This window comes from Camelina sativa, chromosome 14 (genome assembly GCF_030686135.1).
Source record: "Camelina sativa cultivar CO46 ecotype springtype chromosome 14, ASM3068613v1".
Taxonomy (NCBI): Eukaryota; Viridiplantae; Streptophyta; class Magnoliopsida; order Brassicales; family Brassicaceae; genus Camelina; species Camelina sativa.
In genome coordinates, this window is record NC_141893.1 from 1,283,542 (window position 1) to 1,308,654 (window position 25,113).

The 25,113-nt window shown below is 37.6% G+C and overlaps 6 protein-coding genes, 1 long non-coding RNA gene and 1 pseudogene across 9 annotated transcripts; 5 read left to right on the top strand and 3 right to left on the bottom strand.

The window, feature by feature from the left end:
- Positions 1-1,290: 1,290 nt before the first annotated feature.
- LOC104738889 (prohibitin-2, mitochondrial) lies at positions 1,291-3,831 on the bottom strand. The gene is made up of 6 exons (XM_010459101.2): positions 3,698-3,831; positions 2,989-3,162; positions 2,784-2,900; positions 2,149-2,319; positions 1,854-2,066; positions 1,291-1,761 (listed from the first exon to the last, which is right to left on the bottom strand). Exons 2-6 carry the CDS (start codon positions 3,157-3,159, stop codon positions 1,567-1,569), a joined length of 867 nt encoding a protein of 288 aa, XP_010457403.1. The 5' UTR covers positions 3,160-3,162; positions 3,698-3,831; the 3' UTR covers positions 1,291-1,566.
- A 731-nt stretch (positions 3,832-4,562) lies between these two features.
- LOC104738890 (fasciclin-like arabinogalactan protein 9 pseudogene) lies at positions 4,563-5,738 on the bottom strand (annotated as a pseudogene). Its single transcript, XR_015579803.1, has one exon. The product of XR_015579803.1 is annotated as a fasciclin-like arabinogalactan protein 9 pseudogene (transcript).
- A 144-nt stretch (positions 5,739-5,882) lies between these two features.
- LOC147927737 (uncharacterized) lies at positions 5,883-7,705 on the bottom strand. Its single transcript, XR_015579375.1, has 3 exons — positions 7,350-7,705; positions 6,821-6,869; positions 5,883-6,268 (listed from the first exon to the last, which is right to left on the bottom strand). It is a non-coding gene; the product is annotated as an uncharacterized LOC147927737 (long non-coding RNA).
- Positions 7,706-9,547: 1,842 nt separating this feature from the next.
- On the top strand, positions 9,548-11,787 carry LOC104738891 (12S seed storage protein CRB). The gene is given in 4 exon segments (NM_001302979.1): positions 9,548-9,846; positions 9,951-10,213; positions 10,539-10,967; positions 11,229-11,787. Coding segments are annotated over 4 exon segments (1,371 nt in total). The 5' UTR covers positions 9,548-9,563; the 3' UTR covers positions 11,625-11,787.
- Positions 11,788-12,756: 969 nt separating this feature from the next.
- Positions 12,757-15,129, top strand: LOC104738894 (12S seed storage protein CRD). Its single transcript, XM_010459106.3, has 4 exons — positions 12,757-13,446; positions 13,704-13,969; positions 14,127-14,543; positions 14,618-15,129. Exons 1-4 carry the CDS (start codon positions 13,146-13,148, stop codon positions 14,993-14,995), a joined length of 1,362 nt encoding a protein of 453 aa, XP_010457408.2. The 5' UTR covers positions 12,757-13,145; the 3' UTR covers positions 14,996-15,129.
- Positions 15,130-15,263: 134 nt separating this feature from the next.
- On the top strand, positions 15,264-17,029 carry LOC104738893 (uncharacterized protein At1g03900). Its single transcript, XM_010459105.3, has 3 exons — positions 15,264-15,972; positions 16,319-16,582; positions 16,680-17,029. The coding sequence occupies exons 1-3, from the start codon at positions 15,478-15,480 to the stop codon at positions 16,752-16,754; spliced, it is 834 nt and encodes a 277-aa protein (XP_010457407.1). The 5' UTR covers positions 15,264-15,477; the 3' UTR covers positions 16,755-17,029.
- Positions 17,030-17,163: 134 nt separating this feature from the next.
- Positions 17,164-19,683, top strand: LOC104738895 (ABC transporter I family member 19). 2 transcript variants are annotated; one of them, XM_087483956.1, is made up of 6 exons: positions 17,164-17,488; positions 17,805-17,965; positions 18,125-18,176; positions 18,290-18,426; positions 18,601-18,687; positions 19,276-19,683. In XM_087483956.1, the coding sequence occupies exons 1-6, from the start codon at positions 17,332-17,334 to the stop codon at positions 19,288-19,290; spliced, it is 609 nt and encodes a 202-aa protein (XP_087340082.1). In that variant the 5' UTR covers positions 17,164-17,331; the 3' UTR covers positions 19,291-19,683. The 2 variants fall into 2 exon arrangements, with proteins under 2 accessions (XP_087340082.1, XP_010457410.1); XM_010459108.3 differs by having other exon boundaries at positions 17,169-17,488; positions 19,164-19,683.
- Positions 19,684-19,823: 140 nt separating this feature from the next.
- On the top strand, positions 19,824-24,412 carry LOC104738896 (splicing factor Cactin). The gene is made up of 13 exons (XM_087483958.1): positions 19,824-20,015; positions 20,365-20,677; positions 20,790-20,881; positions 21,187-21,286; positions 21,426-21,497; positions 21,661-21,723; positions 21,812-21,952; positions 22,352-22,447; positions 22,654-22,938; positions 23,030-23,332; positions 23,421-23,597; positions 23,717-23,983; positions 24,069-24,412. Exons 2-13 carry the CDS (start codon positions 20,369-20,371, stop codon positions 24,186-24,188), a joined length of 2,025 nt encoding a protein of 674 aa, XP_087340084.1. The 5' UTR covers positions 19,824-20,015; positions 20,365-20,368; the 3' UTR covers positions 24,189-24,412.
- Positions 24,413-25,113: the final 701 nt, after the last annotated feature.

Genomic DNA, 25,113 nt, shown 5'->3' on the forward strand with positions numbered 1-25,113 from the left:
TCGGAACTCAAATGCGACAACTCAATTTAATATAATTGTTATCATCTTAACGAAATGTCATTTTTGAACTGTTGTAATTTAGAAAAATTGTAGCAATTTATAAATCAGTGACTTGCACGATATATAGTTTATTTTAAAGTAAATGATGACGAATACATAGCAAGAGGCTGATGTCAACAGATTTCTTTATTTGCTTAATAAAAACGTATGTCATTAGTTAAAATTGTCTTCGTATGGTTACGTTTTTGTGGATAAAGGCAAATCATTTGTATGGACCATTTAGATTTTTAGATCATCTCTATTACGTCATGACGATGACTTGTTTTCTCTAACATTACGTTATCAATTTGTATATTATATTCTAGTTGAAACATGAAACTATAATCGTTTCTTTTCCAACGGAATACATAACATTTTTGAATTCCTCGTTTATGATTGGTTTAACTTGCGATCTGATCGGAAAATCGTCTGTCACGAACCCCACAGATGACGTATCAGCTTTGTGGAAGAATCAAACAATTCCTTTCGTCAAAAGAAAACAGCTGAGAGAAGTAGAGTAGGAAAAAAATGACAAAAGATGGAGGAGGAGGACCCTCACCGTGACAAAACGACATGACGTTTCCCTTTAACTTCACGAAACAGCAAGTTGTTCCGTTCCGTTCCCTCTTTAATTAAATTTACAGATGACGTAACTTTTTGAATCTACTGTATATTACTCGAAAACATTTGAGTAGCCTTTTAAATTAATTTATTGGTTAACGGTCATCACTCGTCTCCAGCTAGTTTTGATAATACATGACATCATAAAAAGCAGTCGTCGGTTATTCACAAATATAGCCACCGATAGAATGAATACCAAGTCACAAAAATTAAAATTTGACGTCACCGGAAAATTCGCCGGAGTTTCGTCACCCCCATAAAAATCCTAACCGGTAAAAAAGAAAGAAAAAGACGTCGCTATCATGGTGGAGCCGGCAAAGCGTCATCAATTACAAAGGGTCCATGTTGCTATGCTCATACAAAATGTTATAATACGTGTGCAATAATATTAATTTATCTTTTTCTTTCCAATACAAATCCCTTATAGGTCTAGATAACGTTAGGAACTCTAGTGGAGAAAAGGAAAAATTGAATAGCAAGTTAACAACAACTTAACGAAAAAGTTTAATATTTTTTAAGTTTAAGGGATTGGTATGCATCTTAATTTATATTCGAATATGAATATTTATATTAATCATGTCGTAATCGTAATATAACTAAAGAACTATTGACAATTAGGCATAGATCAGATCATATGAATATGAATTTTTATTATGTTTAACTTTGACTTCATCAATCCTCCGGGTAAATATCCAACGATAAGTTTCACTGAACATGATGATGAATAATACTGACCAAAGCCAAACCAAACCGAGTTGCAATATGTCCGCTTAAAAGACTATTTTCAAAATCTATCAAGAGAGAGAAGGGGTCATTTTGGTCAAGCACCGAACCGGTTCTTTACTTCCAAGGCGGAGACTTTTTTTAGAGAAAATAATTGAAGAAAACTTACTCTTTCCTTCTCTTTTACTTCTTAGCGTTAGGCTCCAAGTTCATCTCTTGGAGGTTGAGCAACAGATCGTTGGAACTCAGGTAAACCTTGTTTGCAGATTGTGCAATGGTCTGAGCAATCTCTCTTGCAGCTTCAATCTTTCTCAGAGTGATGAATGCCTGATTGTTTGCAATTGCTTGTCCGATCAGCTGAGCACTTTTAGCTTCTCCCTGCACAGATGTAATTTAAAGACCTAATGCTTTAGGCCGATACTTATAATCTCAAGTCACTGGATCTACGATAGATATCTACAATCCTATACCTGGGCACGGATAACCGCACTTCTCCTGTCTTGCTCGGCTTTCTCCACAATGAACTTAGCCCGTTCAGCTTCTTGAGCAGCGACTTGTTTTGCCTCAATTGCTGCGGTGAACTCCTTGCCAAAGGTGAGGGTCGTGATGGAGACATCATCAAGAGCAATGTCGAAGTTAGAAGCTCGCTCTGTCAGAATCTTGCGTATCTCTCTGCTCACAGCCTAGATGAGAGTTATCACAGACCACCATAAGAAACAAAAAGAGCAGGAAAAGCTTGTGGAAGAAGAATGTTGTGAGACCTACTTCTCTCTGTGTTATGAGCTGGCTTGCATTGTACTGAGCTACCACTGCTTTTAGGGTTTCATGGATGATGGAAGGAAGAACCCTTTCACTGTAATTCTCGCCAAGGCTTCGGTAAATCTTTGGCAAACGATCACCCATAGGACGTGTGAGCACCCTTAGTCCAATTTTCACCTGTGCAACAACCAAGAAAATTTTCAGAAACACAGAACCACCCTTAAAGAAAAAAACAGAGACTTCAGTCAACTTGTTCCACCTAAATTTAATCTCATCCTAAAACAATTTTCATTAGATGTCTTGTTTCATAGTCAGAAACTAAAGTCGGAAACACACAAAAGGAAACTAAGAAGATATCTAGTCAAAGTTTTCTCCATTTCTTTTTCAATCAATTATCCATCTACAGTAATCATGTAATAATGTAATATCCTAACAGAGAAAGTGAAATATAATCTGCAACTCCATAGTGATAAATCACATCCGAACTTAAAAGCATGGTCTTAATACTGATATAAGGATCTTAACAGAACATAAAAAGAAGGAAGGTCTTCATATTCATCAACAACATATGAAGTTAGAGCATAGGCTGGATAATAGTACAAACACACAGGAAAAAAAAAGGCAGTAGAACCAGAACGCACCATCTGAAGGTCATGACTACCGGTGGTGCTCTCAACAAGGTAAGGTCGTGCACGAACGTCATAGATGATTGGCCTTTCAAACCATGGCAACATAAAATGTGTGCCTTCCGGGTATACCTGAAACCACAAAAGTCATGCTTTGCAAAACAACTACTCAAAGAAGCAGATCCAAAAGTAACTATGGGTAGTTGGAGAAACACAAAACCTTTTCCTTGACACCAGTTAATCGGTTGAACATGACAGCACGGTGTCCTCCATCAACATTGTAGAGACTGTTAGTAAGGGCATAGACACCGAGCCCACCAATAACGCTGACCTTAAGAAGGGCAGAGAGAGCAGGAGATCCAGGAATGTTGGGAACTTTGTTGAAACTCATCTCCTAAGAACCAAAAAAGCAATTAAAAACCTCCATATACGAAGATCCAAAAGACTTAACACCGCCATAAGAAATCACACACATAGAAAAATCAATGCACAAGCCTCCAATTCAAAAGAGAAGATACAGAACTGGTGTTACTAAGAGAATCGATGGACAGGGAAACAAGTGGAGAAAAACACGAATTCGTGAAGATCGCACAAAAAAAAAAAATGCTTCACAAACTGAAAGCATCGGTAACATAACAGATCCCAAAGCTAAGCTAAAATCGATCCAGCCATTGAACATTTATCAAATCGATTCAGTATCCATAGATCGGAGACTATAAACTTAAAACAAGAATAGACGAGCAATAGCTTTCACCAAATGACGATTCTACCGATAAAATTACGCAAATGACTATCAAACTGAACGACGATCAGGCACTGCGTGACTTTTATCGGCAACCAAACAGAGCATACCAATAAACACTGTGTAAATTCCGACGAAAAAGTGGAGAGAGAGAGAGAGAGAGAGAGAGAGAGAGAGAGAGATGAACCTTCGCTCAGCTGTTAATCACCGGCGATGTTAGGGTTTAGGAAAGATCACGATCGGAGCTGCCGGCGAATCTTATTAGGGTTTTAGAAATGATAATCGCGAACTATCTTCTAGTATGTTCCTGCTGAATTGCTCAGGCCCATTAGTTATAATATGCTTTATTAAGCCCATTATGTATTTTTCAAAGAGGCCCATTATTTCATTTAGTAAATTTTAAAAAGTCCATGTTTTCGTTATTCGTCAGCAGGTGTGTTAAGAGGAGTTTTGACTTGTATAAGACAGATGCACAAGTGTGTTTGTTTAGTTTTCCTGGCTATTTTTATAATTTAATGGCAACTAAGTTATGATTTAAAATATCAAAGAGTGTGTGTTACAATATAATTAAACAACTCTTTGAACAATCTATTATCATTACTAATTTATACTGCCGGTCAAATTTAAATAAGTGAATCGAATAAAGTAGTTCTATGGTCCATATGTATATATGTGTAGAGTTTAGTAATCGCATGTGACGCGTTGGCTACTTTTTCGGATCTGATGCATCAATTAATATTTACAGTTTAATCGGCTCACCGATTGACTTTTAAGTAGTTTAGTGTTTTAGAAGTCTATCGTTAATGAAACTACCGTCCTTCGATCCAGTATCTTCACGTAGCTAGAGTTCAAAAAGTGATGAAGACCAATTGTATTTGTTTAGTTAAGACTTGAGACATTACATGTGAACCGAATATCTATGTTGGTTAAACAGAATTTTTAAGTATACACAATAATAATTTGTTATAGTTTTGCATATATTGGCCAAGAAAAGAGCTATCCACATAATGACAGGCACACAACTGACGACAACTATAGACGAGAATATATAATAAGTACAAAAATCTCACATTTTATTTCATTGATCTGAATTAACAAATTTCATATTTCATACTCCAAATCGCAGGATAAATTCAATATATATCAAAAGAAAAACAATTCATTGCTATATTCAAATTTCAAAAGAGAAATTTCAAGCATAAGACAACAAGTCCAAGACCAAACCCTAGTCCGACTTTCTTCTCCCCGGAGCCTGACTTTTCCGATGGCGAGGCTGCCGCCTTTTTAGTGGTGGTGTCATCCGAAACCTCACTGGATGTAGATTTTTTAGGGGCAGGAGCAATCGGCGAGAGCTTGTGCTCTCCGAACATCTCACCCGGCAATAGAACCATGTCGACAACATAAACTGCAAGAGGACGTTGTTGCCTCAACGCATTGCTGATACGTGTCTCCACGTAACCAGTTGAGACATTGATTTGATTTGTTTGACCGGTGATGTTAAGCCCGTAAACACCGTTGTCTCGGCCAGAAGCTTGAGTCCTAACCGGGTTACTCACGGAGAGGAGATCATCCATACTGTAAAATTTGGGGCTGACGTGGTAGAGAATGAGTTTAACTTGTTCGTCTGAGCTTAACTTGTTTAGAGTTCCGGGTTTAAGGTTTTGGAAAGCATTGTCTGTTGGTGCGAACACTGTCATACCTTCAGATGAACTATTGAGTTGAATGTTCACTTGGCTACCGATTTGAGTGATGTTTAGAAGATGGATGAAAGTAGAGAATTGTCCGCCTTTTTCAAGGATCGCCGTGAGGTTGATAGGACCAGCAGGACCTGGAGCCGGGGCTGCCGGCTGAGCCATTGCCTTGGTTGAGAGAAGTACGGCGGCGATGAGGAGGAGAGTAGCCAGAGCTAGACGAGTGTTGGCCATTATTGGTTTGTTTAGTTAATGTGTGAAGTGATTAAGAAAGTGAGATCGTAAGGTAATGGTTTATATCGAAGTTAAGTGTTTGAAACTGATGAGTTGTATCTTTGTTGGAATGAGATGGCCAAGTCAATACAAATCGTTTGTAGACAAAATAATGTCTATTATTAACACTAGGTTAATATCCGCGCTACGTCGCGGGATTGTTTTTAGATTTTACTTGTTGATCAATTTGTCAAGTGCTTGCAAGTTATTTTAGCATTGAGTTTGTTTGGTACTTTTATTGAATCAATGAATCTTTGTTAGTTTTGTGTTTTTCTAAAAACTTATTTTGTCTGAGGCGAGTAATGGGAAATAATAGCAACTTCGATGCATTAGTATTTGCATGTCTTGTGACACTCCTATAATCCAATATCTTCTCTCTAAATATAAAGAATAAAAGATCAATAGCCGTTGCATCAAAGACTCTAAAAATATCAAATTTAGGGGAGCAACAAGTTCATGTTTTTCAAGATTTCACAATTTGAACAAGAACTATAACAATTTATCCAATAACCGTAATCTCTAAAGCAAACTCTAATAAGAAAAAAAAAAAAAGTAGGAGTTTATGAGAATTGGGATGAAGATAGGTCCACTTGGTACTGTAATTGGCCGAAGCTTAACTTTGGTGAACAAATACAACTGTTGTATTTTATGTTTGTTGTTGTTGTTGCGGTAGCGATTGCGAGAAGAAAGAATTAGTCTGCTGCTGCTGAAACATCTATTGCCAAGTTTGAAACAACAGCTGAGGTGTATGCTGTTGTTGCTGTGGGTTTGAGAATAAACTTAACGACATTGTCCTAACAGAAAACAATGCACAGTTATAATCAGAAAAAAAAAAAAAAAAAAAAAAAACTCAACCAGTGTGAAGTTGCTATGAAGAATACAAACATACATACTACATGAGTTTCTAGCATTTTGACTCAACCCTATTATGTGAGCTTAAGGAGACCACAATTCCCAGAGATACCACCATGAGATGTTTTAATCGCTGTAAGTTTTGTAACAGAAGCATGTCCAACAATCCACCTTTTGGTTTTTTTGAAAAGGATAATAATCCAACAATTCACCTTGTTAAATAGATATATTAATATTCAGTTTTTGGTCACTTTCTTCTAAGCAAACTACGGATTGACTTATATCTATATACTAAGTTAATGATTCAAAGTTGTTGTAAATCTATTGTACCAACAATGACTTCTACTATTTATACACACACTTAGATCAACGCATGAAAATCTTTGGTTTTCTAAAGCAAATACCAAACACGAAAAATTGAAAGAAAGATAGAAAAAACTGAATTTACCAAAAGAGAGAGACATGTAGAAAAGACAATGTTAAAAGAAACTTACACAAAGAGGAAATCGTACACTTATCTTGTGACCATCCACTGCTTCTAAACTGCAAAGAAGATGATAGGAGAACAGTTTAACAATGTTGTGGAAGAATTAGTACTACTTGTAACAATATGAGCAGTATCATGATGAAGCAAGGTCATGAAATAAAAGTACAATCGAAACAAAATTAGTCATTCAAGTTATATACCAAACCCCCAAGTCCTTTCTACTTATACCACCAATTTAAGGAAACAAAAACATACATACCGGTATTTATACACATTGGTCATTCATATGAAAGATAAATTATCGTACTTGTGAGTAATCAAAACAAGAGTTTACCAATCCTCTTTGGAGAAAGGCATTATAAAATCTCTAAACTTCTTGATTAAAGCTGATATAAGTGTAAAACAAAACAAAAATCTCCCTTTGTAAAACAAAATTCGCTATTTATCTCCACTGAATCAAACAAATCCATAACCGATAAAAAAAAACTAAAGAATTAAATCTGAGAAATTAGATCACCACCAAAATAAACAAATACCTCAAACTCCGATCATCTTCTTCTTCTTCATCGTCATCTTCTTCGTTGCTACTCTCGCCATCGATACATCATCATCATCTTCTTCGTCTTCTTCATCTGAGATATAGTCATCAATGATCTCCTTCTCATCTGTCATTGAACTTTCAAAAAAGCAAACGGGCATTCAAAAATTGTCTACATGTTTAGCGATTTGGGTTTCGCAGAGAGAGAGGCGAGGATCTCATGTTTCATTAGCCGAGTTAGACTTGGGAGAGAAATCAGAACTTTGTGAACAACAAACCAACAATCCAACAAACCTCACAATCTGGCAAGAGCACTAATCGGGACTTTGTGGTGTCAGATTTGGGAGTGAGAATGGAGAAATTTGATTCGAGTTCTTTTTTTATTTTATTCTCTAGATTTTTAAAATAATTGGAATGATGACAAATAAGCAAAATTAGAGCTGATTTGTATTAATGTTTTAATTTTATTGGTTATTCTTTTTAACTGATGTGTCAATACCAGCTTTAATATTGAGGCTGATGTATTACACTAGTAATGCAACACATCCAACTTTTATTGTATTGATATAGTATATATGTATGAATTCATATGCATATATATTAGCCGTTAAGATCCGGTTTGTAACAATTGAGAAGGATATTAGAATAGAATAAGAGGTTGGTGGATCCGTCGGTAGAGCCCACGTCACATGCATGTAATGAGATCGAGGATCTATAATTTGAATTTACATACAGTTTTGATTAGAAGATAATGTTCGACAACACAACTTAAGGTGGACATTAATCGATAGAGGAATGAAAAGGATAAAAAATGAAAAATTCTTAGACGTAAAATCTTCTACACAGTAGGTCCTAGGAAGTAGTAGTAGTAAGTCCGAACCTTTTTGAAGAAAATATCATCTTCAGAGTATACATAATATGAGTACAGTCTGTACATACATACATTTTAAGCATATAGATGCGTAGACATGTAGCATGTATCAATGTATGTAGAAGAATATTTGTGTGTGTTCTGTAAAACGAACAAAATGAGTGGACAAGCTGATTAAGTGACAGCTGAGCTGGGAAACACAAGTTGGCATGTGGGAGAGTGGAAGACCCATAAGTTTTATAATTGCCTCGTCAGTAGAGAATAAAACTAATTAAACTGGTTAATTACCAAAAATATTATCTATCCCGTACCCAAATTCATTGAAAATATATTATATATATCCACACCTATATACATCATGCATTCAGAGCATATAAAATGCTCAAACAAATTAATGCAAGGATTTATCAAAATATAATAATGTAAAATACAAATATTTTTATATAATTTGTTCTAAAATTCTTAAATTCATGTTGTCTCTCTTAAAGAACGGCACGCAGTTGGAGAACAGACAAGTATAAAAAAAAATCCACCCAGAGTTGTATGGGCCTAATATTGGGCTTAGACACTGGTCTGTAGATGACTTTCAATGGGCTAACTTCTAAATTAGGCGCACACATGTTCGGTAATCGGAATCTAGATAATTAAGGCCTAATCATTAAAAAAATCAATATACGAAGCATAAGTTTAGAAAGATGTTCCCTGCTTAAGTTTTTTCTTACAAAGCAGAAGAAGACAAAACAGATTAGAAAGACGGATCCAAGTGGAGTCATCTGAGCAGCATGCAGCCACACACTCGTCACGCCCGTTCGTCGCGTCCGCCACCTCATCACGTGGTTCTCAGGTGATTATTACTACTCTCGAGTCTCCACTCTGAATGTTCTTTTCTTACAAATAAAACTCTTTTGTCGTTTTGTTTCCTCGTTGTCTGTTTTTCAATATATACAATTGTATTTGATGCTGATGTAGTGATGTGTAAGAACATGCACTTTAAAGAGCCATGCAAACTGAAATGTGTCTACTCCCTCCAAATTTACATTCGTGATAATTATTTCAAAATTCAAATTATTTGTTCGACGCATTTAATCCCTCCAAAAATTAAAACGAGAATACACATTACTTCATACAGAGATTATTAGATTAATATGATGTAGTCTTCCATAAAAAGTTTAATCAAACCTTCTTTTACCAACCTCGTTGATTTTGTCCAATGATTATTAAATTAAAGAACAGAACTTACAGAGTTAATTTTAGAAGAACCCTACACAACAAGTCTCCTATAAATAACACCTAAACTCCATAACCCACAAAATACAAGTAAAGTAATACAGAGAACGTAAAATGGGTCGAGCCTCATCTATTGTCTCTTTCTCTTTGACGCTATTGATCCTCTTCCATGGCTACACAGCTCAACAATGGCCCAATGAGTGCCAGCTCGATCAACTTAATGCGCTCGAACCGTCGCAAGTAATCCAGAGCGAGGGTGGTCGCATCGAGGTCTGGGATCACCATGCACCTCAGCTCCGTTGCTCCGGTTTCGCCTTTGAGCGTTTCGTCATTGAGCCGCAAGGTCTTTACTTGCCCACTTTCATGAACGCCGGCAAACTTACGTTTGTTGTTCACGGTGCGTTTCTATTATATACTATATATAGATCCACCTTTTTTGCCCACTTTAGATATACTTCATTAACCCGATCGAATGAGCAATTACCTGAACACTCCTAATAGGAACGGGTCTAATGGGAAGAGTGGTTCCGGGATGCGCCGAGACATTCATTGAATCACCGGTGTTTGGAGAAAGTCAAGGCCAGAGTCAGGGTCAAGGGTTCCGTGACATGCACCAGAAAGTAGAGCACCTACGGTGCGGTGACACCATCGCGACACCATCTGGTGTGGCTCAATGGTTCTACAACAATGGAAATGAGCCTCTCATTCTTGTTGCAGCTGCCGATCTCGCCAACAACCAGAACCAGCTTGACCGCAACCTTAGAGTAAGTCCAATCACCAAGAAAAAAAAATTTTAATTTGTTTTTCAACATTTTTGTTTGTTTGATTAATTGAAAGAGATTATTTAACGAGTTAGCACTAAAATTTGTTTGGTTATGTTTCGATTAATCTTTATATATCTCAAACTAAGTAGCTTTCAGTGATAGTATTCACTTTAAGAAAATAATCATTAATTCTTTAACTAATTTTATGAACTTTACATGAAATTTAATTCGGTGAAATTTTTTTTTTTGGGTTAATTAGATTTACGTCTTTACCCTTTAAATCTCCCCACTTTAAAAGTTCACAAATATTTTTTGATGTTTACAGCCAGTCTTGATAGCCGGAAACAACCCACAAGGGCAGGAATGGCTACAAGGCCGACAGCAGCAGAAACAAAACAACATCTTCACTGGTTTCGCACCTGAAATCTTGGCTCAAGCGTTCAAGATCAATGTTGAGACGGCTCAGCAGCTCCAGAGCCACCAAGATAACCGTGGCAACATTGTCAAGGTCAAAGGTCCTTTCGGCGTCATTAGGCCACCCTTGAGACGCGGCCAAGGCGGCCAGCAACCACAGGAAAAAGCTAACGGTATAGAGGAGACTTTATGCACAATGCGATGTACCGAAAACCTCGATGACCCGTCGGATGCTGACGTGTACAAGCCATCACTCGGATACATTAGCACACTTAACAGCTACAATCTTCCTATCCTCAGGCTTCTCCGCCTTAGCGCTCTTCGTGGCTCCATCCGTAACGTAAGCTCCAAAAAGCTTTAGCTTAATTTAATGCTGACATATTAAATACTTGATTTGCCAAGATAAACTTTTACTCCTCCGATTTGGAATTTTTAAAATTTGAAATAATCTAAATCGTTTTGATCAATATGTATATATATCTTACAATTTTTAATCGTTTCAGTTAAATAACATATTTTGCATTTTATAATGTCACATTGTCACTGAAAATCACAAAAACTACTTTATTTTTTGTTTTTGTCTATGTGCGCGTGAATGCAGAATGCTATGGTGCTACCCCAATGGAACGTAAACGCAAACTCGGCACTTTACGTAACAAACGGGAAGGCTCATATACAAATGGTGAACGATAATGGAGACAGAGTGTTCGACCAAGAGATCTCAAACGGACAGTTGCTTGTCGTGCCACAAGGCTTCTCGGTCATGAAACGTGCCACAAGCGAACAATTCCAGTGGATCGAATTCAAGACAAACGAAAACGCACAGGTCAACTCACTCGCGGGTCGTACCTCAGTCATGATAGGTTTGCCACTTGAGGTTATAACCAATGGGTTTCAGATCTCTCCCCAAGAAGCTAAACGGGTTAAGTTTAGCACGATGGAGACCACATTGACTCACAGCAGTGGTCCGATGAGCTATGGAAGGCCTAGGGTTTGAGGCTTGATGAGCTCGTGGTGGAATAGCGTTTGAATCTACAGTTTGGTTTGTAATAATAAGAATAATAATAGAAAAGAAGTTTCAACGCTTAAGTTTTGAGTTTTTATTAGGACGCCTAGTGACTAGCGTACAACAACGAACGTCGTATAGAAGCGATCGTTGAGTCCGTACATGTCACTCGTTACTGAATAAAATCTAAAGTCTTTCGTTTTTAATTTCTTTGAACTTTTTGGGTAACACATACGTTACTATATCTCGGTAATTTTAGAATGCGCGGTTCGCAAGGAACTGAGTTTTAGTAGTAAAACAAAACTTAGGTTTTATTTTAGATTTATATTATAAATCCCTATGTTTGATCGACTATTTAATATCGTTGCGAGATTTAACTAGTTAAACTCCATTATAATTTGGATTACTAGGTATAGAGTACACCATATGCATTTCGAGGAAATTAATTTAAAATTATACACTACCACATGTACATACATATGCATCTACTAATATTCATAGTGTTATTACACTCTTTTTATTCACGAACAAACTTAATATTTAGACCCCAAAAACAAGAACAAAAACGTATATGTAAGACTGATGAAAACCTGAAACGCACATGATGGCTCGATCGTGTGTGGATGCATGCATGATTTTAGCAGTATTATACTGCCAGAGCAACAAAGAACAATTACGCACTAATAACCGGAATATTTATTAACCACCATTTATCTAGCTAATAATAAGTTCACATTAGTCGAACCCCAAAACTTATGATTTAGGAATTAATGTTTGTTAAATTAAATACGTTTATTTTATAAGGAAATACTATATATAGCATCAATCTTATTATAATTTGTCGTTATATTAACATTCATACCACAAAAAAAAACTATATAGCATCAATTAATCAAGTTAAGTAACCTAAAAGGCACACAATTTATTGTCATTTTCGTTCTTGTACATTGAATGATTAAATGTACAAACATGGGGACACTTGTCATACATGGCAAGATGATGTGTTAGAATACAGACTGTGGCATTGCCATGCACTCTGACTGCTGTGGCCATTGCTATCACAATGTGTCAATCTTGAGTATATATACTTTAACCTCAAATTTTCTGAGTAATTTTTTTTGTCAACCATTTACTGACTAATTTATGAACAGAATATATATAATTATATGCAGTCATAAGATATCTTGACGTTTTTCAGTACATATTTATTAGCAATCCAGATGGACAGAAGTAAATAGACCTTATAAGTTAGTCCATTGATTTACTAAAATTCAAGTCGAAAGTAAATTTAATAATGCACCTACAAAGTAATTGATGATTAAAAACCATATTTAATAGTCTAATGAAGTAATGATGGTATTAAATCAGTTTAAATCTACATTTTTTTTTAGAAAAATACACATATTCATTTGTATGTAACCAGGTATATAACACTAACCACCTCCTTTAAATACCATTTATCCCTACCACTATCCGACCCCCTAAATTTTTTATACGAAAGAAAAACAAAAAATGCATAAGCTTTTGTTTTCTCTTCTCACCGTCGTCTCACTCTCACTTCTCCTCTTCTTCCATGGCGGCGAGGCACGCCAGCAAGAGACGCCGTTTCCAAACGCATGCCATTTTAGCCAAATCAACAGCCTCGCTCCAGCCCAGGCAACCAAGTTTGAAGCCGGTCAGATGGAAGTATGGGACCACATGAGCCCAGAGCTCCAATGCGCCGGTGTGACAGTGGTTCGCATCACCCTTCAGTCCAATTCCATTTTTTTGCCAGCTTTCTTTAGCCCACCTGCTCTCGCTTACGTTGTCCAAGGTAAGGAAATAAATACATCTTTATACCAAAATATTTGTTTTATTCCTTTTTTTTTATACTTTCTATAATAGTGAATTCTTATAATGTAGCACTTAAACTTTTTGTACAAAAACTTTCAAAAATTATATCTTGTTTTCTATTTTACTTAGAATTATTTTTCCTGTTGATGATAAATTCTTTTAATTTAACTAAAAACTCGCAAACTTATAGAAAAATCTCAAAGTGTGGAATTAATTTTGTTTTTTTTTTGTTTGCAGGAGAAGGAGTGATGGGAACGATTGCTTCTGGTTGTCCTGAGACTTATGAAGATATTGAAGCATCAGGAAGAGGAGGAGGAGGAGGCGACCGGCGTCGACGTTTTGAGGACATGCACCAGAAGTTGGAGAACTTCAGGCGAGGAGATGTGTTTGCTTCGCTTGCGGGAGTTTCACAGTGGTGGTACAATCGTGGAGATTCCGATGTTGTCATTGTCATCGTTCTTGATGTTACCAACAGAGAAAACCAGCTTGACCAAGTCCCTAGGGTAATTGTCAAATTCAAGAAGAATACCAAATTTATATTGCATGCATACTTTATTAATTATGGGTAGCACAATTTGAATAAAGAGTGATTGACTAAGCAGGGATTTATATATAACACATATGCATGTAATTATGTTGTGAATAATCGTGGATATGTAGATGTTCCAACTAGCCGGGAGCAGAACACAAGAAGAAGAGCAACAACAACCATTAAACTGGCCATCAGGCAACAATGCTTTCAGCGGTTTTGACGCAAACATAATCGCGGAAGCATTCAAAGTCGACACCGAGACTGCTAAGCAGCTTCAGAACCAGCAGGACAACAGAGGAAACATAGTCCGAGCAAACGGTCCGCTCCATTTCGTCATCCCACAGCCACGACAGTGGCAGCAAGATGGCATTGCTAATGGCATCGAAGAGACTTATTGCACGGCTAGGCTTCATGAGAATATTGACGATCCAGAACGGTCCGATCTTTTTAGCACACGAGCCGGAAGAATGAGCACTCTCAACAGCCTCAATCTCCCCGTTCTACGTCAAGTCAGACTTAACGCCGTTAGAGGTTATCTCTACAGCGTAAGTATCAATTTTAGAAATCGGGCAAAACGACAATTCTTTCTGTTGCATATAATGAAATTTCGTGGATATAGGGAGGAATGGTGTTGCCACAGTGGACCGCAAACGCGCACACGGTGTTATACGTCACAGGCGGTCAAGCCAAGATACAAGTGGTGGACGACAATGGCCAGTCCGTGTTCAACGAGCAAATGGGACAAGGTCAACTACTTGTGATTCCACAGGGCTTTGCGGTTGTGAAAACCGCTGGTGAAACGGGTTTTGAGTGGATATCGTTCAAGACCAACGACAGCGCTTACATTAACACGCTCAGCGGGCAAACATCGTATTTGAGAGCAGTCCCGTTGGATGTGGTCAAAGCCTCGTATGGAGTGACCGAGGAAGAAGCAAAAAGGATCAAGTTCAGCCAGCAAGAGGCAATGTTGGCTATGACACCAAGCTCTTCCTCTTAAGCGTTTGCTTTTGCTTCTTATTACGATCGATGATGTTATTTAGTTTTTTCCAGTCAATGAAATAAATAAATATGTGACTAGTAATAACCAACTTTCATAAAGCTTCAATGGCAATAATTTAAGTTTGATAGAAAGACAATTATAGAATGTTAAATTTTCTTATTGTTAAACTAATCAACCTATTTATGATTAATGAACTAAGCAGCTGAACACAATTTTCCAGATTAAATTTTTTCACTCATATACACATCTTGGCTTTTATGATTACGTTGATTAGAGAGTGTATTTAAATTAAATTTTAAAAGGATAATAATGGTAACCAAAAATAAATATTTAAAAAAAAAAAAGAAAAAAGAAAAAAAAAAAAGAAAGAGGTTCCGGTCTGGTCTCGTAAAAAAGCTTTCAAAGTCTCGTAACGATCACACGCGTCTATCTCCGAAACTCGTCAGAGAGACAGGGCCTCTGAGATTTGGCAGATTTCGATGTCGTTCGAGGAAGAAGAAGAGGAAGAGTCATTCGAGCACACACTTCTGGTGGTGCGAGAGGTTTCCGTCTACAAGATCCCACCGCGAACCACATCCGGCGGATACAAGTGCGGCGAGTGGCTTCAATCCGATAAGATCTGGTCCGGTAGGCTCCGCGTCGTATCGTGCAAGGATCGATGCGAGATCCGTCTCGAGGATTCGAATTCCGGCGATCTGTTCGCTGCCTGTTTCGTGGATCCTGGACGGAGGGAGAACTCCGTCGAGCCGTCCCTCGATTCGTCTAGGTATTTCGTTCTCAGGATCGATGACGGGAGAGGGAAGTATGCGTTTATCGGGCTAGGGTTCGCTGAGAGGAACGAAGCTTTTGATTTCAATGTGGCGTTATCGGATCATGAAAAGTACGTTAGGAGGGAGAAAGAGAAGGAGACCGGAGAAACGAGTGAGAGCGATAATCATATCGATATCCATCCCGCCGTTAATCACAGATTGAAGGTAAACTCATCTGTTCCGTAAACCTTAAGGGATTATTAATTAAGATAAGAAGAGATCAGTGCGTTATCTATCTGATTGAAGCTATCAGATCTATGTAGAATTGATTGATTCAATGTACAACTATCATTCTCATTGCTATCTTGTTGGTGTCCCTGATTTATGAACCCCAATCTATCTCGTAAGCTCTAGTTTTTGACGTGATTGGAGTTCTTGCTTGTTATAACTAAGATCTTTGTTTAAGCCGTTCCTAGTAGAAGAGAGTGATCTTTTGGTTTTGTTTATCTTGGTAATGCTAAAATTCTATCTTACCATTTGGTTGTTGTTTTGTTTGTTGTGTGTTTTAAAGGAAGGTGAAACCATAAGAATCAACGTGAAACCCAAACCAACAACAAATGGCACTGGGATGCTCTCAGCTGCTCTTTCAGGAACCGGGAAACCAAAACCACTAGCACTTGCGCCACCTCCCAAAGCTGCTGGGATAACCAGGTCACCTTTACCGCCACCACCAAACGATCCCGTCGCGTCAAGGATTGCATCTGATGGCTGCAAAGATTCAATTGATAACACAAGACGCAGGAACGAGCCTCTATCTGATCTAACTCAGCTTAAGGTAATAAAAAAAACAAAAACTTGTCTTCTTAATATTGCATTTATATATTTTTTGGTGAGTTACTTTCAATTATTCTTGATATGGTAATACTCTGCAGAAGAATCTTCCTTCAACGGCGGGATCAGGATCGACCAAGTCAACAGGAGCTGCATCAGGTTGGGCAGCTTTCTGATCTATGGAGTGTAAAATTTTAAGTTGGTGGACAAGTCCGGCTTCATCTTCTTGTGACTTGAGAGCACGAGACAATGGTGAAAAGCCAACAGTCTTTTTGATGTATGTTACTGGTAAGTTTGATGTTGTGTTTCTTTGTAATCCCATACTCCCTCTGTTTTATTTTTCTTTCTTCCTTCCCTTACAATCATCTTTGTTACATTATCAAATTATCACTAATCATTATCATCTAGACCACTGAGATATTAATATATATTAAAAGAGGATTTTTCATAAGTTCTTCTTTGTTTCTACGTACTTATAATTTCCTAAACTGAAGATAAAGCAAATGTACAAGAAAGATAGTACAAAAACAAAAAATATACAGCAGAATACGCCGTCGTATTTAGTTGATGTTGCGTGATGACTAGAATACTGACGTGGCGGTGGCGACGTGGAAAGAGGAAAAATCGTAATGACGTGGCAAAAATATATTGGTATTACGTGGATTGAACGTTGAACGAAACATATTTAACAGAAGGACCGCATAATTTGACCAAAAGTGAACAACGTCGGTCCGTCCACCAACTACTGAAAAAATGGCGGAGGAGAAAGATGCGACGGCGAGTGGCGATGACGCCATTAAAGTTAGCGGTATGCAGTTTGCATACGAAGTTGAGGATCCTATATTCTTCGACTTCAACCTCGATCTCCCAGCTGGCTCTCGCTGCCTTCTCGTTGGTGCCAATGGATCTGGTAAACACATCCTTCTTCTTCTGATTTAATTCAGAGTTTTCAACTTTGAAATTGGCCCTCTGCCTCTGCAATTTACTATTTTATTGGGGCTTCTTTCCTTCTTAGGTCGGTTTTTTTTTTTTTTTTTTTTTTTGGATAGAATTTAGTTTAGCCTTTTTTTGAATCATAGAAGTTAAGATGTGTATGTGATCATATGCCTACGATTAGCTTGAGGAAATTGCAATAGATGCTACTCTAAGCTATTAAAATTATGGGTTTTGATTTGGTTCTTCTGGAACACTAAGGCTTTTTGTTCCTTTGGAACTCTTTGGTTCAGGCAAGACAACCTTATTGAAGATTTTGGCTGGAAAACATATGGTGGGAGGAAAAAACGTTGTACAAGTTCTTAGCCGCTCGGCTTTCCATGATACTCAACTTGTTTGCAGTGGTGACTTGTCTTATCTTGGGGGATCGTGGAGTAAAACCGTTGGTTCAGCTGTGAGTTGTCTTCCCTACTGTTCTTTCTGCCTCCATATTTCTCATGCTTTTCGTGAGATCTTTCAGGAATTTGATTGCTTAGGGAGTAACTAATCTTTGATCACATAACCGCATTATCCTTCTGAGATTGCTTACTTTCTTGATTCTGCTACTTTTCAGGGCGAGGTTCCTCTCCAAGGAGACTTTTCAGCAGAACATATGATATTTGGAGGTAATATTCTCTGCCCCATAGCAATGATATTCTGTAATTTGTTTTGTTCTCTCTTCTATTACCCCTTTTTCAGGCTTAGACTGAAGGAGATTTTCGTTTTGTTGTCTTACTAGTTGAAGGGATTGATCCTGTAAGAAGAGAAAAATTGATCGATCTTCTTGATATTAATCTTCAATGGCGTATGCATAAGGTTTCTGATGGGCAGAAACGGCGAGTGCAGATATGCATGGGACTCTTACATCCATTCAAGGTATAAAAAGAACATTTTGTTTCAGAGAGGCTGGTTATTCTGATCTCACATGGTCCTAGTTAGGTTATGTTCTCATCTGGCTTTAATAAAAAAGAACCTCGTTTTCCACTTTGTTTTCATCATTGCTGACCCTGATTTTAAAAACTTCTTATAAAATATCTCATCTGATCGCAGGTATTATTACTTGATGAGGTCACTGTGGACCTAGACGTCGTTGCAAGGATGGATTTGTTGAAATTCTTCGTAGAAGAATGTGATCAGGTATTATTCTGTTTACCTCTTTAATATCTCTTATGTTCCTACGATTGCGTGCACCCTTCTATCGGTTAGTAACTGGAATATTATGCTTAACCATACAAGGACAAGCCTTCCATATTGGTTGCTGCTAAGTGATGTTACCTATGATTACTATTAGCCTATCAGGTCTTAGCATGTCTATGATTTGTGTTAGTGCCAAAAGTGGGAAAGTTACTAGTACCATGCAGTTTCAAATGCAAATATAAAAGAAGAGAACTTGTACCGGTTTTTATAGTTTCACTTCTTGAGTTCTAGAGCACTTGTTAGTTGGGAAGATTATTTGCTCACACTTTAGCCAAATGAACAAGGTTTTATAGCATTCAGACGAGTAAATGCAGTTTAATAATGCTCTCTTGAGTTTGTTATTGTGCATTAGCCAGTGGTTTGGTTAGTACATGATCTTTGACTTGTTTATATAATAACATTATTGGTCAACTCAGAGAGGAGCTACGATTGTATATGCAACTCACATATTCGACGGGTTAGAGACATGGGCGACACATTTGGCATATATTCAGGACGGTGAGCTAAATGGTTTATCGAAAATGGCAGATATTGAGGAGCTGAAAAGCGCACCCAACCTCCTCTCCGTGGTAGAATCTTGGCTCCGGTCTGAAATCAAAGTCGTGAAGAAGAAGAAAAAGCCTGTGGCAGCATGGAAACCGTCTCCACTCGATAACTCTCCTTTCAGGTCATCAAGACACATGGCTTATTACCGATGATGATTGGTAGTTTACCTTGGGAACAGTTGACATTTTGTGTTTGTCTAGCCTGCAATATACGCTTGTGCTCATAAAAGTACGTATTTGTTTTTGACTCCAATTTTTGTCTTTTTGTATAATTGTATTTGATGTTTTGTATAAAAAAATTCCAAAAGTCCAAAAGAGATTTTAACGGTGTGACAAAAAAAAAAAAAAAAAAAAAAAAAGAGATTTTAATGAAAACGATGTCGGTTCTACAGTTTTCTTTTTCTAATAGAGATCACAATTTTTTTAGAAAATAGTCAAAATACTATAGTAATGAGAGATTTTGATGAAAACGATGTCGTTTTAACGGAAACAGATCACAATTAAATAAAAAAAGCCCTTGAAGAAAAACAGAAAAAAAATGAGAGTGAAAGACGAAATTATCCCTGAAACTTGTTAAATATAAACCCTTTGTTTGCCTTGGAGAGGAGATCTCTCATTCATCGGGGTGGAGAAGCTTATACCGCCTTCGCCACCGTCGCTCAGTCGCCGAAAAATCACCCCCGTAACTACCGCCACTGGTTTCAGATCTTCTTCACCAACTAGGTTTGCAATTACTCTTCTCCTTCCGCTGTTAATTGGTTCAATCGTTTTTGCTTAGGTTTATTTTTCTTACTGCTCGTGAGTGTATGAGCTTTTCCTTCGTTTTCAAATCGTAGAGGTCTGGATTAGTTGTCGGGGGAAAATTGAATACCGCAATGAGTGTTCCTACTTTCTGCTAATTCTCTATGCATCAGTTTCGTTATCTAGAAACGTTTAGCCTTTGATTTCGCAGTTGTTATCATTCAAAATTGGTTAATTAGGTTTTGTATTTTTTTTTTTTTTTTTTTTAATTTGAAATTCATGAGGAATTGTCTTCGATAGATGTGGAACTGATAAATTTCATCTTGGACAGAGATATGGGTTCTCATGGTAAGAGTAAGAGAGATAGGCGTGGAAAGCAGAAGAAGCGGAGAGATGAATCCGATTCTGGGTCTGAGTCTGAGTCTTACACTTCTGACTCAGATGGTTCTGATGATTTGTCGCCTCCCAGGAGTTCCAGGAGGAGTAAAGGCAGCAGCAGTCGTCGGACCCGACGCCGTAGCAGCTCGCGTGATGAATCCACTGACAGTGATGATGGACGGAAGAGTAAAAAGAGATCTTCTTCATCTAAGGCTTACTCGGAGGATAAACTCAAGGATTATATGTCCAAAAAGGCCCAGAGGAAGGTAATTGTTTTGTTTTCTGTTACGTGGTTTGTGTTCTTTGTTTTGTTGTTTAACACCTTGAATCTGTTGGAGTTGGTTGCTAACTTTATGCTACTTGTTATATTCGTTGTAGGCATTACGTGTAGCTAAGAAACTGAAGACTCAGTCAGTGTCGGGGTACTCCAATGATTCAAACCCGTTTGGGGATTCGAATCTCACTGAGACGTAAGTGAATCACTTTTGAGAAAATGGTAGTATGGTTTTTTTTTTTTTTGACTTTTGCTGGTATAATTTTAGGAATAGGCTGTAAGATTATTATTGACCATAGTTCGTTCCTAGTTTTAACCAGAGAAATAAATATCATAGGGATTAGGGCACGACTTTCTTTTTTCTACTTGTGCAAATTTTATAAGTTGGTAGCTAAAGTGGCTTAATATGAATGTTTGTAATCAATTTATTCGGATTACACTTGTGAATAAACTGGTTTTTTAGAGTCTGCATCCTCATGCATGAAATTCTATTGATATCAGGTTTGTGTGGCGGAAGAAGATTGAAAAAGATGTTCACCGAGGAGTATCTCTGGAAGAATTTTCTGTTAAAGCTGAGAAGAGAAGAACCAGGGAAAGGATGGTATGTACTATAAGCGTTACTGATTATATTAGAAAGACAGGAATTTTTCATTTCCTGGATTCCTTCAACTATTTGCTATTTTTTTCTGGTGGAATGAGTTTTCTGGTTTATGTCTTAAACACTTCTGTTCAATGCGCAGACCGAGGTTGAAAAAGTTAAGAAGAGGAGAGAAGAGAGAGCAGTGGAGAAAGCTCGACATGAAGAAGAAATGGTAAATTCTGTTTCATGTTAAAAATAAACAGAGCCCTAACTTTTTTCACAAAATTGTTTGGTACAGAGGGATGGATATGATTAGATTTCATATAACCCTATCATCTCTCCAATTTGGTTCATACTGTATATCTACTGACTTAAATTTGTTTTATTGTCTGCAGGCATTATTAGCTAGAGAACGTGCTCGAGCTGAGTTCCATGATTGGGAGAAGAAAGAGGAAGAGGTATAACTTCATGTCTTTGTTTTTGCAATTAATTCCTCTTTTAGATTTGTTTGGTGTATGGTGCTTGATATATCTCCTTCATCTACAGTTCCATTTCGATCAAAGCAAGGTGAGGTCAGAGATCAGATTACGTGAAGGTCGACTGAAGCCGATCGACGTCCTCTGCAAGCACTTGGATGGTTCGGATGATTTGGATATCGAGCTTAGTGAACCCTACATGGTTTTCAAGGTATTTACGAAGATTATGTTGAATTGTAAAACCATACTAAGTTATGGAGCTTTTTCACTTAAGTCTATACTTTGTCGGGCCTAGTTTTCAGTCTTTGGGATCAGTTGTATTAAGACAGTAGTTGAGAGGCAAGAAGCTTGATATAAGATAGATTATCCTGTGAGTCTACCGGAAAATGGTTATGTATAGGAATTTGGCTGAATTTCTAGCTCAGTATTAAAAGAACGAGAACCAGAATGTGAGCTTTTGAGATGGGGAGTCGAGATCTCTCGTTAAACAAAGTCTCTGACTGTGTAGTTGTTCTCTTTTAGTGAACAAAGAAGAGTTTGCTGGTTTGATTTATTCAGTGTTGTGATTATCATAATTTTGACGTATTCTTTCCTGACGTGTGTGATTTAGGGACTCACTGTTAAAGATATGGAAGAGCTGCGCGATGATATCAAGATGTATCTGGATTTGGATCGGGCAACTCCAACACGCGTACAGTATTGGGAGGTATTTTCTACTATTAAGTCTCATTTGTTTCATTTGGGTGATGCATGCATTCATGTATGGAATTTCGCAATCCGGAAAATATATATATTCTATAGACCCCCTTGTTGTCTCTTTTTTCTCGGTTGGTTAGCATTCTTGCTTCTTTCTTATGTAATTACATACATGTGTATGAGAAATATGAATGCTAAATACGATAATATTTTTAGGCACTTATTGTGGTATGCGATTGGGAGTTAGCTGAAGCTCGTAAAAGGGATGCCCTTGATCGAGCTAGAGTTCGAGGGGAGGAACCTCCAGCAGAATTGCTTGCTCAAGAGAGGGGACTACACGCTGGTGTTGAAGCTGATGTGAAAAAACTTCTCGATGGGAAGACCCACGCGGAGCTTTTAGAACTGCAAATGGACATCGAATCGCAGCTGCGTTCTGGGTCAGCGAAAGTAGTAGAGTATTGGGAAGCGGTTCTTAAACGCCTCGAAATATACAAGGCAAAGGTATTTGTTTGTTGATGATTGTGAGATATTAGATTTTGAAAACAGAAGATTTGTTTTTTGCATACTCACCGGTTATCTTGATGTTCAACAGGCTTGCTTGAAGGAAATACACGCTGAGATGCTGAGGAGACATTTACATCGCCTCGAGCAACTTTCAGAGGGTGAAGAAGATGTAGAAGTTAATAATGGCTTAACACGTGTGGTGGAAGAAAATGAGGAAGAGATAAAAGATAGTAATCTTTCAGATGCTGAAGAAGCATTTTCTCCAGAGCCTATTGCGGAAGAAGAAGAAGCTGATGAGGCAGCAGAATCAGCTGGTTCGTTTTCGCCAGAGCTCATGCACGGTGATGATCGTGAAGAAGCAATCGATCCCGAGGAAGACAAGAAGCTACTGGTACTCTTTATCAGTTCCTACAGTTTACTTTTGCCCATAAATTCGTTGATGCTTTTACTGACCTATAGTATTATTGCGGCTATAACAGGAAATGAAACGGATGGTTGTGTTGGAGAAACAGAAGAAGCGGCTGAAAGAAGCTATGGCCTCAAAGCCAGCACCTGTAGAAGATAACTTGGAGCTTAAAGCAATGAAAGTAATGGGAGCAATGGAGGATGGTGATGCCATATTTGGCTCTAATGCTGAAGTGAACCTCGATTCTGAAGTACGTACCCCTATCGCTATATATATATTTTTTTGTCGAACCCCTATCGCTATTTATCTCTTCTCTACCCATAAATTTTGAACTTCTAGAACTTTAAAGCCAATTATTCTATCTTCTAGGTATACTGGTGGCATGACAAGTACCGGCCAAGAAAACCTAAGTATTTCAACCGGGTTCACACGGGTTATGAATGGAATAAGTATAACCAAACGCACTATGATCACGATAACCCGCCTCCAAAAATCGTTCAAGGGTACAAGTTTAACATCTTCTACCCGGATTTAGTAGACAAGATCAAGGCTCCCATATACACTATCGAAAAAGATGGTACAAGCGCTGAAACTTGTATGATCCGGTTCCATGCTGGTCCGCCATATGAAGACATTGTAAGTACTCAGAACCATTACCGCAGGTTTCCATCATCGACTCTCGTGCTATATCAGTGCTCAACTTTTTGTTGTTTCTTTTCAGGCGTTCCGGATTGTGAACAAAGAATGGGAGTATTCTCACAAGAAAGGTTTCAAATGCACGTTTGAGCGTGGTATTCTGCATTTGTACTTCAACTTCAAACGACATCGGTACAGACGATAGACTAATCGGAGTTTGGTCGGAGAGGACGAAACTGGCAGTTGTGAAACGTTGGCTAGTGTTTTATTAAGCCTTGTTTGTAAGATAATTGCAATACATAGAGCGCAATAGTTTTGATTTTGGTAACCAAAGTTGGATATCTATCAAGTTAAGACAAACTGTATTTGGATATTATCATTGAAGCTGATAATCAAACCAGAAGAGCCGAATAGAAAGTCAACTTCGAATATGTTATGATTACTGACAAAACGTGATGTTGATTACTGGAACAAATCTATAGTTGGTGACTGCGTAAGTGCCCTTTTTGGTGAATTTAGTTTATGTGGTAAAGTTGGTGTAGGACATGAATTGCGTGTGTTTTGGTTGGGGACGAGAGACGAATAGAGAGAGTTTTTATGTCTTGGAAGTTGCTTAGGTTGAGATCTCAACATCAAAATGCTTATAAAAAGATTCTGTTGGTAACTTAAGTAGTGGAGTAGAAGATATTATTTATTCTGACTTTTTGCATTTCTTTTTCATCATCTTTTGATGTCTCCTTTTCTCCAAACTCCCCTCACTACAAGACAAAAACCTTTTTATGTCACTACAAAATTCGATTTCTTCTGACAATCTTTAATATCTAAATATTAGTATATTTATTTATCTTCATGTAAACGTGGTAATATATCTGTAATACGGTCAAGCTGTTAATGAAAGTTTTTTTATAGTTTTGATTAAAGGACCGGATTATATATGGATTCACGAATTTGTTGGGAAAGTGTTTTTCAGATCATATACATGTTCCTGAATTGCATGATTTTGCGTTCTGATGTTTTGTTGGTAATCTCCTCTGAGTTCGTAAATAAACTAATTAAATATTTATAGTAATTAAAACAAGAAAAAAATCCGTATATATCAACCATTTAAGCTTCATTGAAAATGAGAAACT